Here is a 15,870-nt window from a genome sequence, read left to right on the forward strand (position 1 = left end):
GTGGGGTACACCCTTCCACACGCTTTTTCTTTTACTATTGTCCCTTGATCATTGGTGATGAGGGGCTAGAGAGGTCTGACCAACAAGACAGACAAGGTGCCTCTGTTCTCATGGTGAAGATTTGCAGCAAACAAGTCAACAAATAGTCAAGGGCCATGAAGAAAGTAATAGAGGCCGAAGTGCCACGGGAGCTGGGAGCTGCAACCCTACGGAAGAGGATTAGCCATGGGAAGTGGCAGGGGAGGACCCCTCTGGGCAGGTCAAGCAGCTCCCTCAGGAGCCGCAGAGCACAGTGAGCTTGCTTGGTGCAGGAACTGAAGGGAAGCCAGAGGTGAAAGCAGGGAGAGGCGGCAGGGGGGGAGGGGGGAGGGGCGGCCAGGAGCCAGATCCTGCCGGTTCCAAGGCCACAGGCTCCCCCAGGATCTACAGAAAATGGAAAGGCAGCCCAGGGCTCTAACTGGTGGAGGGGCACAGTCTGACTGGTCTCCTTCAAAAGGCTCATTCTGGCTGCTATGTGATGAGTGGTGGATAGGGCAGCAAAACTGGAGCAAGGACATCCATCGGGGGCGACCGCTGTAATCACACTCACATGCAGACCCACAGACGGCCGTTCTCTCCTGCGCTTGGAACACAATACATCATACTGGACCTAACACCTTTATAACAAGTAGGAACCGACGTACCTATTAACGCTGGTTTCCTCTCCCATTTTTATGGATGTACCATATGGTTATTTAGCCCTTTAATCACTAATTACTGGAGGTCTGCTTTATTTTCTTTTAAAGATTTTGTTTATCTGAGAGAGAATAGAGAGAGAGAGAGGGAGCGCACAGGAGCAGGGAGGAGGGGCAGAGGAAGAAGCAGACCCCTCTGCTGAGCATGGGGCTCAACGTGGGGCTTGATCCCAGGACCCTGGGATGGTGACCTGAGCCAAAGGTAGATGCTTAACCAACGGAGCCATCCAGGTGCCCCTGGAAGTCTCCTTTGAGTAGGAGACTGACCCAGCTGTTAGTTTGGTATGGACTTTTCACTACATTGACTGCACTGAGGTGAACTCTTGTGTGCAGAAATTAGACACTGTGGGAAAATTCATACCTACGAAAAGCAGCTGTTCAGGGTCAACATCACCTGACATCGTTTTAACTCCTTTCAGAGAAGTCCCACGAGAGAGTGTTTTTGTCCTTCATCAGCAGTGTACGGGGATAATCAAGGAAAGGCAGGCATTTTGAAAACGAGGGAAAAGAAAACACAAGTTTTCGTTCCTCTAAATGTTTCCACCGTGATGTGTTGTTCAAAGAGGCAGTACGGTCTCTAATTCTGAGCTCAGGGGAATGGAGAGAGAATTTCTGAGAATGCTCATGTGCGTCACTGTGCACGCAACTTCAAATTTCCGTCTAGGTCCAGTTGTCTTTCAACTATGGTCTCCTTGAAGGAAACAAGATTCTAGATCATAAAGGGTCATTTTCTAAAATTGTAATTTCTCCACACTGAACATTCGTTTACGCAAATACCTGAAAACGGGAAGGAAAACAATGAAGTGGACCGCAGCTGGAATCAAAAATACATTTACAAGTTTGATTACCTGTTACAGTCTGCTAGATCTGCACCATCCATTTTATGTCCTTCCCTTTCACTCTTTTCTCCTTCTCTTCCTTGCTGCCTCCACCCCATCAATATGTCCCCCCTAAGGAACTGAGAACAGATAATTTTTTTCCAACGACCCTGACCTGGCTTAGCAATGACCAAATTAGGTAACTTCTGCTTCCTCTAATCTACCTTTGCAACATATATTCTTTTTTAAGATTTTATTTATTTATTCATGAGAGACACAGAGAGAGAGAGAGTCAGAGACACACAACATGTATTCTGCTGACACGGAGTTTCCCAGTTTAGGTATGCCTCAGTTTTGGCGAGTCTTGAAGTCTCTCTCTCTCTCTCTCTCTCACTCACACACACACACACACACACACACACACACACACACAGCACACATCAGTAGGGTTTTAGTTAAGTGATGGTCATCAATGAGCAGTACGTATGTATCACTTTGATTTGGAGAGCTTTTAAAACACCCATGCTGGATGAGCCCCACTCCTAGTGATTCTAGCTGAGGGATTCTAGGGTGGGAGGAACAGGTCTGTGTCATCTAGAAAAACTCCCTCAGGGATGCTGGTCTGTATGGTCCCTGGTTAAGAAGCACTGTGATACAGGGAGGATGGTTCCAGAGAGTCTCCAGTGCTCTAAGAAAGCCACTGAAGAAATAAAGCAGTCTCAAACGGCACCCACCATAAAAATGATGATAAAAAGTAAGCATCTAGAATTTATAGGGTCCCAGATGGGATAAAAAAAAACCATAGTTAAGAATTCAGGGATGTTAACATAATCCTCTCAAATACAGAAAAAAATAAACTGCATCTCACATACTTAAATAAGAATTTGAAAGGTCTTCTGCTCTGTTTCTGTTGGAACCTAAGTTCTCAGAAATAGGGTGGCATTTCTTGAAGTTGGAGCATAGTTTCTGCCACCCATGCTGGAGAAGTGTTTTCTCAGATCACAGATTTCTCAAGTGAAAGTTTTTCCTCCCAAAGCTATTCTTTACACCACCTTTGTGGACTGCTCTCCTCATCTGCCAGCAAATTAGATCTTGGTTTCTGTCGTGGAATCGAATTTGTATTATTTATTAAGCAGTTTGGATGTTCTGACGTCCTTATTCCTGTTGTCCCGTCACTTGGAACAAAACTGGAAATGCTAGTTAAAATGGCTCTCTCAGGGATGCCTGGGTGGCTCAGCGGCTGGGCATCTGCCTTTGGCTCAGGGCATGATCCTGGGGTCCAGGGATAGAGTGTCTCTGCCTGTGTCTCTGCCTCTCTGTGTGTCTCTCATGAATAAATAAATAAAATCTTAAAAAAAAAAAAAGATGGCTCTCTCAAACTCATCCCCACGAAGAAATATCATGATAGAGTTACATCAGATATTCACTGAAGGCTTCTAGGTAGGAGCAAGAAGACACCCCAGTTGGCATCAGCTAATTTTTCCATCAGCTAATAGTTCCAACTAAAGGGGTATAGGGGCCTGAATGCAAACTAAAAGGGAGATGTGCATATGCCAACCCCTGAATTGGCTGCACTCCTTAGGCACCTCTCATAGCAAAACTGCCTTGCAGGATGCCTTGGTGGCTCAGCGATTGGGCGTCTGCCTTCGGCTCAGGGCATAATCCCAGAATCCAGGATCGAGTCCCACATCGGGCTCCTTGCAGGGAAGCCTGCTTCTCCCTCTCTGTGTCTCTCATGAATAAATAAATTAAATCTTTAAAAAGAAAAACTGCCTCTCTGCACTGAATGAGCCTACTGTTTAAACATATGCATTCTTCAGAACACACAGCTCCTGAATCCAAGCCAAATGTTTCTGCCTGACCAAAGATGGCCTACCTATTAGGTAGAGGTGCATCTCATGAAAAGTTCTAAGTAGTAAAAAGCAAACATACTTTCTCTCTCACCCTCCATTCACTCATCCATTTTTAGAAAACTAACATGGGCTCTTAAGTTTTAAGACTTCTAGGAAAGGCTTGTCTGGAAGTCAAGAAGATAATGCGTGATACCCCTGCTAGTAGCTCATCAAATTGACGTGGATTCTAGGGATTGGCTCCCTTGGTCTCAAGCCCGACCCCATGATCTGTGGTCCAGGCCCATGTGGTGCCTGAGGCTTTATGGTAGGAGCAAGCATGGATGGATCAGTCTAGCTTAGAAAAAGCCCATGGACACGTTAAGTGTACAGTCTTGAACATTTGGTCTTGGACTGAAATTTCTAAAAATAACTTCTCATTCCTTTAGATAAGGGAGAGACTTTGAAGAGAGAGGCTTTTTCAAAAACCAATAATTCTGTGCTTGAGAAAGCACAGCACACATGTGATTAGGATACAGTAAAGATTGACCAGTATCAGTAAGCCATCAGTGTCAATTCTCTGAGCTACCCGCCCCCCTCCCCACTCTGCCAGCACATGACAGGCCCAGCATGTTTAACTGGTTCTCATCATGAGAGGAAGGGGGGAGAGAGAGAGAGACAGACAGAGAAACAGACAGGCACACACACACACACACACAATCCCTGACTTCAGCTGCTCTGACAGTACTTTATCAGTATCAATAATTACTCAAGTTCTAGAGATTTACTATTCAAATAAAACACAGCAAATGAGAAAGATAAGAAAGAAATCTCTAGACTTGGCATTCTCCCTCCCCATCTCCTTCCAGGAATTGGACACACCCTTAACACAGAACACCCCGAGTAACCAAAGTTGTACAGAAAGGCTTTCCTTTCTGTTGCTCCAGTGTTTTCCCAGGTATGTGCATAGAGAACCTTTGCTATCTTCATTCTTCCTTACACCTCTTTCTGCTCTTCTGACAGGCAGCTAGGAATAATTTAGGTGATGGGAGACTTTCCAAAAGCAAAGTATATATCGGAAAGGGTCCTCAAAAGGCAGCATCTCCTGCCCTGGTTATAGGAGCAGAGGTTTCTGAGATGTACAGACATCTGGGCCAAAATATACATCCCTTTTGACAAGCAATGAGAGGTCCCATTGTTCTCAACCTGGGTCCCCAGCTCATTACAACATCCCTCCACATCACCACTGCTGGGACCCAGGAAAGTACAGACCACATCACCATTCCTAGAGTCCTACAAAAACCTGGGATGATAAAATAACCAGATGATGTGTAGGGATCAGAAACCCAGTCACTATCTTCCAATTAAGCTCAATGGTTCTATAATCATATGAGGGTGACAAGGAGTTTGTCAGCAGTGTGCAACTCAAAATGCTAATTGCAGACTAGAACGGGCAGTTGGCTGAGCGGCTGCTGAATATTAATTAAGCAATCTTAACTGATTTATATACTGCCCTCATTTAAATTTACAGTGCCATGCCTGCTAATAATCCCATTTATTTTCATGCTGTTGAGTACAGAAATCACATTAATATTTACTTTTGTGAATGGATCTGTTGTAGTAAACCATGTATGAATAAGAGCCACTTGTAAATAGAAAGTTGAGAACATTCGCATGCCTTCAAGGAAGATGATTGAGAGCTGTGTTAAAAAGATGTGGATTGATTTATTAGGGCAAAATGTTTCTAGAAATTGAAGTGACAAAGACAACAATAGAAGGAAAAGCCTGTGGGCGTTATTGGGCTTCTCCTCAAAGAGGAGTGTCTGCTTGAAATAACTCAGGGGTCCCACTTGGAAAAGAGCCCACCGTAAGTTCTGCGTTGTGATTTTTTTCAGATGCAACCACTCACTTGCTGTTCAGTTTCCTTTACTGTATGTGAAATAATTCTGTTTGTACAACTCAGTTTATACTTGCATTATATTTTCAGGAAGGAACCTTCTAGAAAGAAGAATTCAGAATTTCACTTCTCATTTTCATAGTCTCCGAATCATAAAATGCACATGTGATCTGACAAATATCAAAGTACTTTTGGGAATAATCAAGAGACATATTTCCCATCAGAGCAATTCTGGAAATCCTGGGACATATGGTTGTCATACCTTGGATAAGTACAGCCTGTCAGATATGAGGAGGAGGTGAAGGGAAGAAGGAAAGAGGTAAAGTGAACCAAACCATGGAGATGGATGAGGTGAGAGAGGGTACATATATGAAATGAGGAGAAAATGTTTCAAAATATTTTGGATCTTATTTGGTCAGGGGAGATGGCCATTCAACTTTTGTTACAGCTGCAGGTGACAAAGATCTGATATTTGCAGGAAGAATTTCAGTGGCGGATACAAACTCCTGCAATGAGCATCTAAGGGATGTGGGAGGAAATAAATTATATACACCTAAATGGTCTTGGCACAGGACGCTTTCGTGCTAAATATTAAGTGTGCCAAGCAGTCCTTGGAGTGACTGAAATACTGCTAATACTTTCCAGGAGAGAAGACAGCAGAGGTCATCTCAAAAACCACATTTTGACCTGATCAAGAACCTGAACGGGGCAGTTTTTACATCGTGGCTGGCTTTAAGCAAGTGAGCTCTAGACAGTACTTCCCAGTCCTCCAAGCTCTTAATCAGAAAAGAAGGCTCGAAGTCAGGGGCTTTGTAGTAGTTATACCACACTTAGTTACAAACCTGGCTTGGAATGTTCTGAATTTCTGGACTGAGGCTTAAAGAACTCTCCACCTCCTGTTGCCACTGTTTTAAGGCACTGACACAATCTGCCAATGATGGAGCTGGTTAATGGGGACATGATGGTCTAACTCCTTTTGGGCAGGAGGTGGGAAATGAAAACTCACATTTCATTCACTACACATGATTCAGCACCTGCAATATACAGCGTTCTAGTAAAAACCTTTTGGTGACTATTTCATTAACATGCTAAGTCAGTCAGACTTTAGCTGGAAGAGTGTCATTTTAAGGATCTTGCAAGGTATTACGTGTCTTTTCACCACACAGCCCTATGGTAGTACTTTTTACATACTTGGGACCATCTGGGAAGAGAAAAGTAGATTTAGTTATCATACTATCAGCCAGGTCAAATTCTAAATGATTTAAGAATTTAACATTCAAATTAGAAACCACAGAAGTACTAAAATAAGTCATTGCAGAATGGAGACAGCCTTTCTAATGAGGATTCCAAATCCAGAAACCAAAAGAAGTTTATGGGTAAATTTGATTAAATGAAGTTGAAGACACTGTATGAACATAGTTCACAAACCACAGATGAGGAAAAAAATATTTGCGAGCCTTATTGCTGACAGTGATATCTCTCAATTAGAAAAAGACCAACAATGGAAAGGGAAAATGAGTGAAAGACTAACCGTTTAGAGCAAAAGAAACACAAAGGGCAAAAACATGAAAGATGCTCAGCCTCCCTCTTGATAAGAGAAAACACACTCCTGCTATACTAACACCATTGTTCTCACCCATGAGGTTGGAAAAGTGGCCCCCGTTTGACAATACACCATGCTGGGGAAGGTGCAGGGAAACAGGTGCTTGCACGTTACCAATAGAAGCCACCCTGGGTATGGCACCAGGGAGAGCAATTCAGCGCCATCCATCAAAATTACAAATGCATGTAGCTCCTGACACAGCCTGTTTCCTGACTTTATCCTACAGATAGACTTATCTCCATGCACAATGACTTAAAGTTATTCACCTTGGTACTGCTCATCATAACAAAAGCCTAGAAGCAACCAAAATGACAGCCACAGAGGATTGGTGAAATCAATCAGGACAACTATACAAAGAAATACTGTGTTTCTGTAAAAAACGAACAAACAAACCAAACCAAACCAAGGAAACCACATTTGCAAAGACAAAAATCACGTTAAGCAAAGCAAGCAAGGCAAAGGATCGTGTATGCAGTGTTTTACTGTGTAAAAGGAGATCTGGGGCTATAGATTCATATTTGCTTACACACACCACCCCCAACGTCTGGAAGAAGAGACAACAATCTAGCAGTCATGGTTACCTATTTGTGAGGAGGTAGGGAGTCAGGAGGGTAGGTGATCAGAGGGAGATGGAGGGGTATATATAATACATTTTAAACTTTATGATTTTCAACCATGTTAAGTATTACCTATTCAAAATTTAAATCAACAGCTTTTTTTTTTCTTTTTTTAAGATTAAACACTTGGGTCTGATTTTTATTGTTGTTTTCTTCTTTGTCCTGGTGGGGATGGGGGTGGATAATCAGCATCACTTCCAGCAGCCACTGTCCTGCTTTTCTGGGTTCTGTTCACCCTCAGACTACACAGGCCTCCCCTCCCACTGTGGGCAGAGAGTGTTCCAGGCAAGTGAGGTCAGACCCAACAGGCAAATGGGTAGTACCCTGAGGTTCATGTGCATAGACTTGGCAACAGCTATTTTAACTGTTGGAAGGGTCGCTATTCAGGCAGCTTTTCGGGCTCTTCTCCTGATTCCCTGGCACATTTTGGATGGGATGCAGACCAGGACAGGAAATGAAAGTGGATATAAAGAGGCCAACGCGGGAGACAGAGGCTAACAGCCCTGCTTCCCTCATGCATCTGCAGCCTGGTAGGGGAGGGCGGGGCCTCTGTCCTCTGGAAGGCTTTTTATAGAGCAGCAGAGGACAGAACTGGGTCAGGAGGCTGCTGCCAATGCTCCTGGGATAAGGAAGGAGGGAGGAGAAGGGAGAGTGGGCTGGTGGCCCTTCAGTCTACACAGCCATCAAGAGGAATGAGGAGCTATAGGCTTTAGAGGAGCAGAGAATGGCAGGGCAGCCAGCAGAAGGAATGGGGGAGATCTGGCCCCCTCTTCATCACGGATTGATTAGCAAAGCACATCAAACAGTGAGAGGGGGCACTGCTGAGGACACAGACCACCAATGGCTGTCCCAACTCAGCCACCCAAGCAGGGTAGCCCAGACGAATAACTTCTCAGAATCTCTGTCTCCTCCTCCACTGGGATGGGATACCATATTACACACACTAAGCGTTTCCTATGTACTACCTTGTTTCATTTTTGCAACAACCCAATGAAAAGGAACTATCTTTGGACCTACTCTTAGATAAGGACACTGAGGCTCAGAGGGTTTTGTTCAGTTGCTCAAGGTCACACAGCTGGGAAAAGGTAGAGCCACAGTTAGAACCAGTCTCTCCCTGAGCCAAGGTCCTTTGCTACTACGTCATCAAAAAAGTAAAGTCAAATATGGAATTCATCATCAGGTGGATTCTATAAATACTTGTCGCTTCCCAAGATGGTTCTCAACTTCTAGATCTAAATGAAAGTCACTGTGCCCCTCCCCCCACCAAGCTTCCGGCACTCAGAAGTAGAGAAGAAACCAGAAAGACTGAACACCCTGTAACAAAATACACCCACCCAGAAACTGAAATACATCTATAATAAGCCCACTCCCACACCTGGGGCTAGGAACATAAGTGAGAGTTAATCACAGGCATGTCTGGAGAAAATGCAGAAATCAGATGTGCATTATCTCTGTGGTGTCCATGAGGTGATGCTGTTTTTTTTTAACGTGTGACAGAAATGCATTATATTCAGAACAGACTGGACATAAATATTAGGCATTTACATGATGTCAAAGGTACTCTCTAAGATTAGAAGTTGAAAGGTATACAGAGGGGTTTCTATTTCAGTTTTTACCTTTGGATATTTGAAAACAGATTAGAAAATTGAAGACTTCAGGAAGCAAAAAGATCTTAGAAAGAATAATTATATTACCGGCGTCAGCAGTTACCCCTTTTCCCTAAAAAGGCCAAAATCATGCCATGTAGCTTAAAAGAAGGTAGATCATAGAATTTCTCATTAATCTTCCACAATTCTTGTACTATACCTTCTCAGATCTCATAAGTATACCTGATTAGATGGAGGAGTATCTAAAATTTCATCCTAATAATCGGACTTATCCTCAACCAAGGGAGACAAATCATTCCATGTAAAAATTCTAAGATAAATACTATAAATTGGTTCATTGAAAGTAATAAGAAACCACTCACAACACAGTATTAGTGAATTATCTTAATTGGCAGTATTAAAATATTAATTACCGTATTAAGTAGAGTTTGCCTAGATAAGCCTTATAAAAATATTATCAAGAGCGCATGTGGAGTGATTAAGATCACATGATCCGGACTTCTAAAGGTTTACTGTAAATCATTCCAGGACAATAATTCTTCCCAGTATTTAAGCCATCTAGAACGTGTACGCTTTCATTTTCAAAAAATTTCACTCTTATGGAAAAACATGCTATATCCCCATTTGCTCACTTCTCTCTTCCCTTCCTACTCTTCTTTCTTAGCTTATTTATACATTTAGGTTTCTAAAACATATTTTTCACTTGTAAGGCTAAATGCATGCTTTTTTTTTTTAAAGCTCTGAAACATGCACACATCTGAAATTTTGGAAAGATAATAGATGCAGCTGACATACACACCAACAAAGAACATTCCCAGTATGCCCCCTTCTAGAAATAAAAACAGCCCCCCACAGACCGCCAAATAAAGCAAAGCAAGCACACTCAGGACATACTTTCGTTGCTATCAGCTACCAGCAAGCTGTATTGGTGTTTGCAATTCTTACTTTCGGGAGTTGGGGCAAGACAGGTAAGTTGCAGCACTGTGCTGTCTAGAGGACTTTCATCCCCAGGACAACAAAACAAAAATCCAGCAAGCCAGTCCCGGCCAAAGAGGCACCCCCCTTAAGCTGGACCGCCCCTCACCTGCTCCCCTTCTCTCCTCTCTCCCCAGAAGAAGGCACTTCACGGAAACGTCTGGGAAAGCCCTTGGACTTTATTTTGTTACACCCTCTAAATAGACAAAAAACAAAAGAGAACAGGTATAGGAGACAGTACTTTCAATTGGCCACCAAGAGTTCCACACGAATGCCCTCCCTCCCACCTAACATAGACATACCCGTCATCAGTTCCAATATGGGACATTTTCAAAAGAGAAAGCTTACACACAAAGGTGACTCGGTCTCTCAAGGGTTGTTTTGCACTTAGTTAAGAAATACAAAATGGGAACTTTGCCCTTAAAAGCAGTCATTCCATGTTAGAAGCCTGTTATCACTCCTGGTGTTAATGGTAGGTAACGAAATCACAAATCCAATCATTATTGGGTTTTCCCATTCACGTATCTACCCTTCCACCTGTGAGGTGATGCTTTGGCAAACATGATCATTTAAAACACCATTAAAGTAAATAGAACTCAACAGGAATCTCTTAGGGGTCATCTGAACCTCCCCTCTGTCATAAAACATATGTGAAGGTGGTGTTGTTAGATCAATCTGGGGTTTTGTCTTTTCCCCATGCATCCCTCTCATCTCCAGACACTTTCCTGATTCACAACCCAGACTGGGGAGTTCGCTGGAGAGGTGCCTCAGGGAAAGTGGGGGTAGTACTGATAAGGCTACTAGCATATACTAGGTCTGATGGTCTGATATTTAGTTTGCCCTTAAAACTTAGTGCAGCATCTGAGTCTCGTGTCTCACATTTGAAAGTTACACTTTTGTTCCAGGAGAACACTGGCAAGTGTTTACTTAACTATATTTAATCCCCTAGCAACCTGGGCTATAGGATTTCACACTGGAATGATTCCTATTCTTTCCAAACGCTGTGGATAGAACAGCGAAGACACACTCACTTGTGGCAAAGTTCTCTTTCATTGGAGGTTCTCTTGAATCCCACTCAGAACCCTGAATTCAGGTATGTGATTCCAGAGAACATCTGACAGCTTCTGATTCACTTGGGTTTTTTTTTTCCCCTGGGATGAACATCCTTGAATTCTCCAGTGTTGAGTTTCTCTTCTTCCAATACAATTCTTTTGTTTATTTTGGTCATTATTAGCCTCTATATGGAGTAAAAATGCTTGGCACAGGGACCAAAATTTGGAGAAGCCAAAAGTTGGGAATACGACTCCAAAGCGTGCGTGGGTCGGGCTGGGGGGGTGGGGAGCGTGCTGTGATTCAGAACTTCTTGTCTCCCTCTGTTGAGTGCAGTCTGCAACTACAACAACTGTCCTCAAAACATCACGAACGTACTCGGTGCAGCGATGAACATTAATCTGAAGAAACCACGAGCGTGTTGGAGTGTTTTTGCAAATCTTCATAGAAACTTGAAATTTGCAGCTTCCTAAAATATTTAGACTTCTTCTCAACCCTTAGCCCTACTCTGAATCCTGCCAGATTCACTCCTTGGGGAATTCTGGAGCGGAGCCGGCTATCTCCGCAGCTTTTCCTCACACACAACCACAGGCGCTTAAAACTCCCACCCGTAAACTGACAACACGTCACTGAGAAGCAAATGCCATAAAGCCGGTAACTAATATCTTGGATAAATGAGGGGGCCACCTGAGCAGGCCCCCAGGACAGACACCATCGACCCTGGGGGAGAGGACACTTGGTGGCGACAGGTCCAAAGGCAGGTGTTGGGGATGCAGAAGAGACTCCACGTACGAGTTTCCTTTTCCTGAAAAGTCAGTTTGCTCAAAAAAAATGTATCCACCCATTTCCTCCTTAACAGAATCAATCCCTTCTTTCAAGACTCATGGAAAATGTTTAAATGGCAACCTTCAGCAGCGAATCTCTCCCTGCTTTTGTCTAATGACTACGTGTTAGTCTGTTCCAAGAGCTTCGACTGGCATCTCAGGGCCAACTCGACAGCAGGGGGCCGGTTACTATAACAACTGACAGTTCTCGTGAATTCTGAAAGGCCCCCGAGTAGCCATTTGGGAAACGGTTATTGAGCAAAAAAGTTGCCTGGGATCGGCAGCATTAGCTGGCACGTGACCCAGAGCCCAGGCACACAGCTGCAGGGAGGAAGAGGAACAGTGCCCACCTCCAGGAACAGCTGGGGACCCAGAAGGCTCCCCACCCCCCTGCCCTTCAGCACCTCCGAGCAAAGACAGTTCAGCACCACCACGTCATGAACTCAAGCCCTCCGAGGCAAGCCATGTGTTGGCATCACGCAAAGTGCTTCAGCTCTCCCCGCTGGCTGGACACATTGTCAGGATGTGAAGGGTTGAATTGTAAAAATTATTCCTAATGATTTAAAAAAAAATCTTGAAATATGGCTATAGATACGGGTTCCAGAAAGGGATGGGTGACAGGGGCAGTAACCAGTTTTAAAAGAAAAAAGTGGTACCTGGAATCTCAGGGGTCCTGTGAGTGGTGCGTTTGCAGAAGAGAGAAAAGGTGATCGCACAAAACCACCAAAAGGTGGGAGCTGGAAACTTGGATTTTTCTAGACTTGAGAAAAGTACAGGAACCTACTTTTTGTTCCCATTGCCTTCTGCACATAAGCACACTGAACTAACCCAGTGTCTTTGTACAGGCTGGATCCCCTAGAAAAGAATCTGATTCGACCCACAAAAGTAGACTTTGTTTTGCATGGACGATGGGCAGCATGACAGCATCTTCCCTCTGGCAGTACTGATCATGTTATGTCCGAGTGCCTCTCCGTCAGCTCGGACACAGAACTCTGCCTGGAGCATTTGTGGCTTTTCTCTGTTCGGTGAAAGTCACAGCTCACCATCCTCTCCTCCACAGAGCCTTCCGGGACTCTGTCTCATTCCCTTGTGGCCCTGCAGTGGCCAGAGTCCATTCCAGAGCACGGTCTCCCTAAGTCACTACTGTAACTCAGGGGAACCCAAATGCAGGGGCCAGGCAGGGACTGCAGGGATGGGGGGAGACTGGTAGACTGGCGAGCTGGGGTTCTTCTCCCCCCAAAAGATGTCCCCATGGTTAGCTCCATCCAACCCACTAATGCCACAGAAGAACATGACAACAATGTGACCACATCACCCAATTTATCACAAGAATCCAGGTAGCTGGAGGTTTTATTTTTTTTTTTTTACTTTATTTATTTATTTATTTATTTATTTATTTATTTATTTATTTATGATAGACATAGAGAGAGAGGCAGAGACACAGGCAGAGGGAGAAGCAGGCTCCATGCAGGGAGCCCGACATGGGACTTGATCCTAGGACCCCAGGACTGTGCCCTAGGCCAAAGGCACGTGCCAAACCGCTGAGCCACCCAGGGATCCCGGTAGCTGGAGTTTTAAGTAAAATCTTCCTATTTTCAAAATGATCCAGATTTTTGAAAACAGTACAGTACATCAACTAAATAAAACCGGCCTGGAATTGCATTTGGGATTACATTTCTTTACCTGTTCATTTGCCTCATTAGCCTACAAGATGCCTGAAGATATGAGCTCTTCTCTCCTTGCCCAATTGCCCATGCTTGGCATAAACTAGATGCTTGAAAAACATCTTTGAATGAACAAGCAACTAAGGAAGGAATAAACGGGCCAGCCATAAAGGGTCTCAGGTCAACAAAATCAAACCCTTGATTTGAATACCTCTAAAACATACCAGCTCTGTGAACCTGGGCAAGTCATTCCCCTTCTGGAAGCCGTTTTCCTCCCTTGGGGAGAAGGTTAGCTACTGCCCACATCTGCTGGGAGGATTAAATATAACATTTGCTTTGTATCAACAATTACTGGTTTGGGATGAGTGTTTACCCTTTGCTAGCTGTTCATGGTCACACGCATGGGAGAAATTACTCTTAATGGCATCTGTGTCCTTTGTGACTTCCCTGGGATGGAGGGGGATGGGTGGAGAGCTTGTGCCCGGGCTCACGGCAGCTGTGTCCTTGTTGCTTCTGGGGGAATACAGGAGGGAGCCGTGTGCTGTTGGGGCACATGTGGTCATTCATTCCTTGGGCAGGAGAGGGGTATTACCACATACCCACACTCAACGTTCACATGTATCTATTTTCTGGAACCTCTATTATCCCAACACAATCCCCCCCACACACACATCTGTGGTTGCTTCCCCTCCAATTTATTATGCTGTCTCCCAGTGAACATCCAGGAAAGCAAAAAAATTTGCAGCATCGACAAAACTCACTTGTTTTCGTGAACAGCATTCTTAATGAAGAGGCACCAGCACATGGCAAAATTTCTCCAACTGTAAAGGTAGGGGTTATAAAAAAGACTGTTTTCCTGTTTGCCTAGGAGGCTAAATTGGTGTTGACGGATCTGCCACAGATTTTACAGATGGCTCAGTCATGTGCTGAAGGGAGACAAATTTCTCAGATCAGATCGTGAAATCCTCCTAATACCAAACTAACCAACCTGCATCAGATGTCACAATAACCACTTAGAGTTTCCAGTTTCCTGCTCCAGACTCCATGCAGTTAACTCAGCCCTATCTGAATCTGAGAATTAAAGCTGCTTTAGGTTTCTGGAAAGTTCTTCAAGCTAGAATTATGGTCAATAAGATGCTTAACTTGCCATCAAGGTAATACCAGCACTGATTAGAGCTGGAATAAGACAGAGCCATCAAGTTATGTGTCTCACCATCAAAACATATTCCATTTCTCAAACCCCTGAAATTACAGTTGGCCCTGTAAAGTTTTCTTCCACATGATTTTCACAAATGCAAACCACAGGTTTTTGTTTTTGTTTTTTGAGAAATGTGCTTTCAAAATAGGCTACAGAAGGAAGTAAATGCTACTTCTCATTTTGGCAAAATAAAGTAATGAATGATTAAGACAGTGGCTGGGTTCAGACCCAGGATCCACCAAAGATGAACACTGTGACTTGGGCATGTCACCTGATCTCACCAAGCCTTGGTTTTCAGATCCTCAAAACGTAGTAATTCCTAGGATCCGAATGCTAAATAGGTGGCAAAGTCATCTGCTAAGCACATGTGCAGTATGATGAAGGTTTGAGAAAAGATTCTCGGCTAATAAAGGCCTTAAGATATACAAAGTCATCTTAGGGGTGAGATTTCACTCAAAGAGGAAAGAGCTACCTTCAAAGCAATTTTCTCCAAGATTACAGAAAAGAATCTTTTATTTTTATTTATTTATTTTTAAAAATATTCTAAAGAACTTGTCAATACTCCTGATTCTCAGTGCACACTAACGTCTTGCTCACTGCAGCTAAGTGATGCTGCCGAACAAGGTAATATACTAGCCGTCTGCCTGAGCACGCTGACTGGGCAGTCCGCACACAGCTCCTCGCCCAGCCTCTACCTCAAGTTATCCAAATTGGAAAGAAACCTTCCAAAAATTGTCCTCTTCTGAGTGGCAGCAGCCACGTGGCTGTCTTCTCAGGAATGTTGGGGCCAAGCAAACAGCTCGTCTTGGTAAGACAGGGCACCTCTTGGAATGCATTTTCTGACCGTTAGTAATTCAAAAGGTGCATTTTGTTTTCTTCCTGAGTAGTAAGGCCGACGTGGCACACTACAAAAACTATTCGATTTACTGCTTCTCCTTCATTTCTGTGGACTCTTAACAGAACCATTGCACGGTTGACATGGATTACAATATTTAAAAGGCACACACAGGGCACCATTTGCAAAAGGATGCAAACCGTGACTATTGATTTTTCA

General features: G+C 43.8%; 1 protein-coding gene across 5 annotated transcripts in view; it reads right to left on the bottom strand.

The window, feature by feature from the left end:
• PTPRG (protein tyrosine phosphatase receptor type G) overlaps window positions 1-15,870 on the bottom strand; it is a 701,447-nt gene that overhangs the window by 60,084 nt on the left and 625,493 nt on the right. For 3 of the 5 annotated variants that reach the window (XM_072720551.1, XM_072720548.1, XM_072720547.1), the window contains one exon: window positions 10,190-10,276. The exons of the other annotated variants lie outside the window; for them this stretch is intronic. In XM_072720551.1, the coding sequence (XP_072576652.1) occupies window positions 10,190-10,276 (87 nt within the window). The remainder of the gene's footprint in view (window positions 1-10,189; window positions 10,277-15,870) is intronic. 5 annotated transcript variants of the gene reach the window in all.

The sequence above is a fragment of the Vulpes vulpes genome, chromosome 9 (assembly GCF_048418805.1).
Source record: "Vulpes vulpes isolate BD-2025 chromosome 9, VulVul3, whole genome shotgun sequence".
NCBI lineage: Eukaryota > Metazoa > Chordata > Mammalia > Carnivora > Canidae > Vulpes > Vulpes vulpes.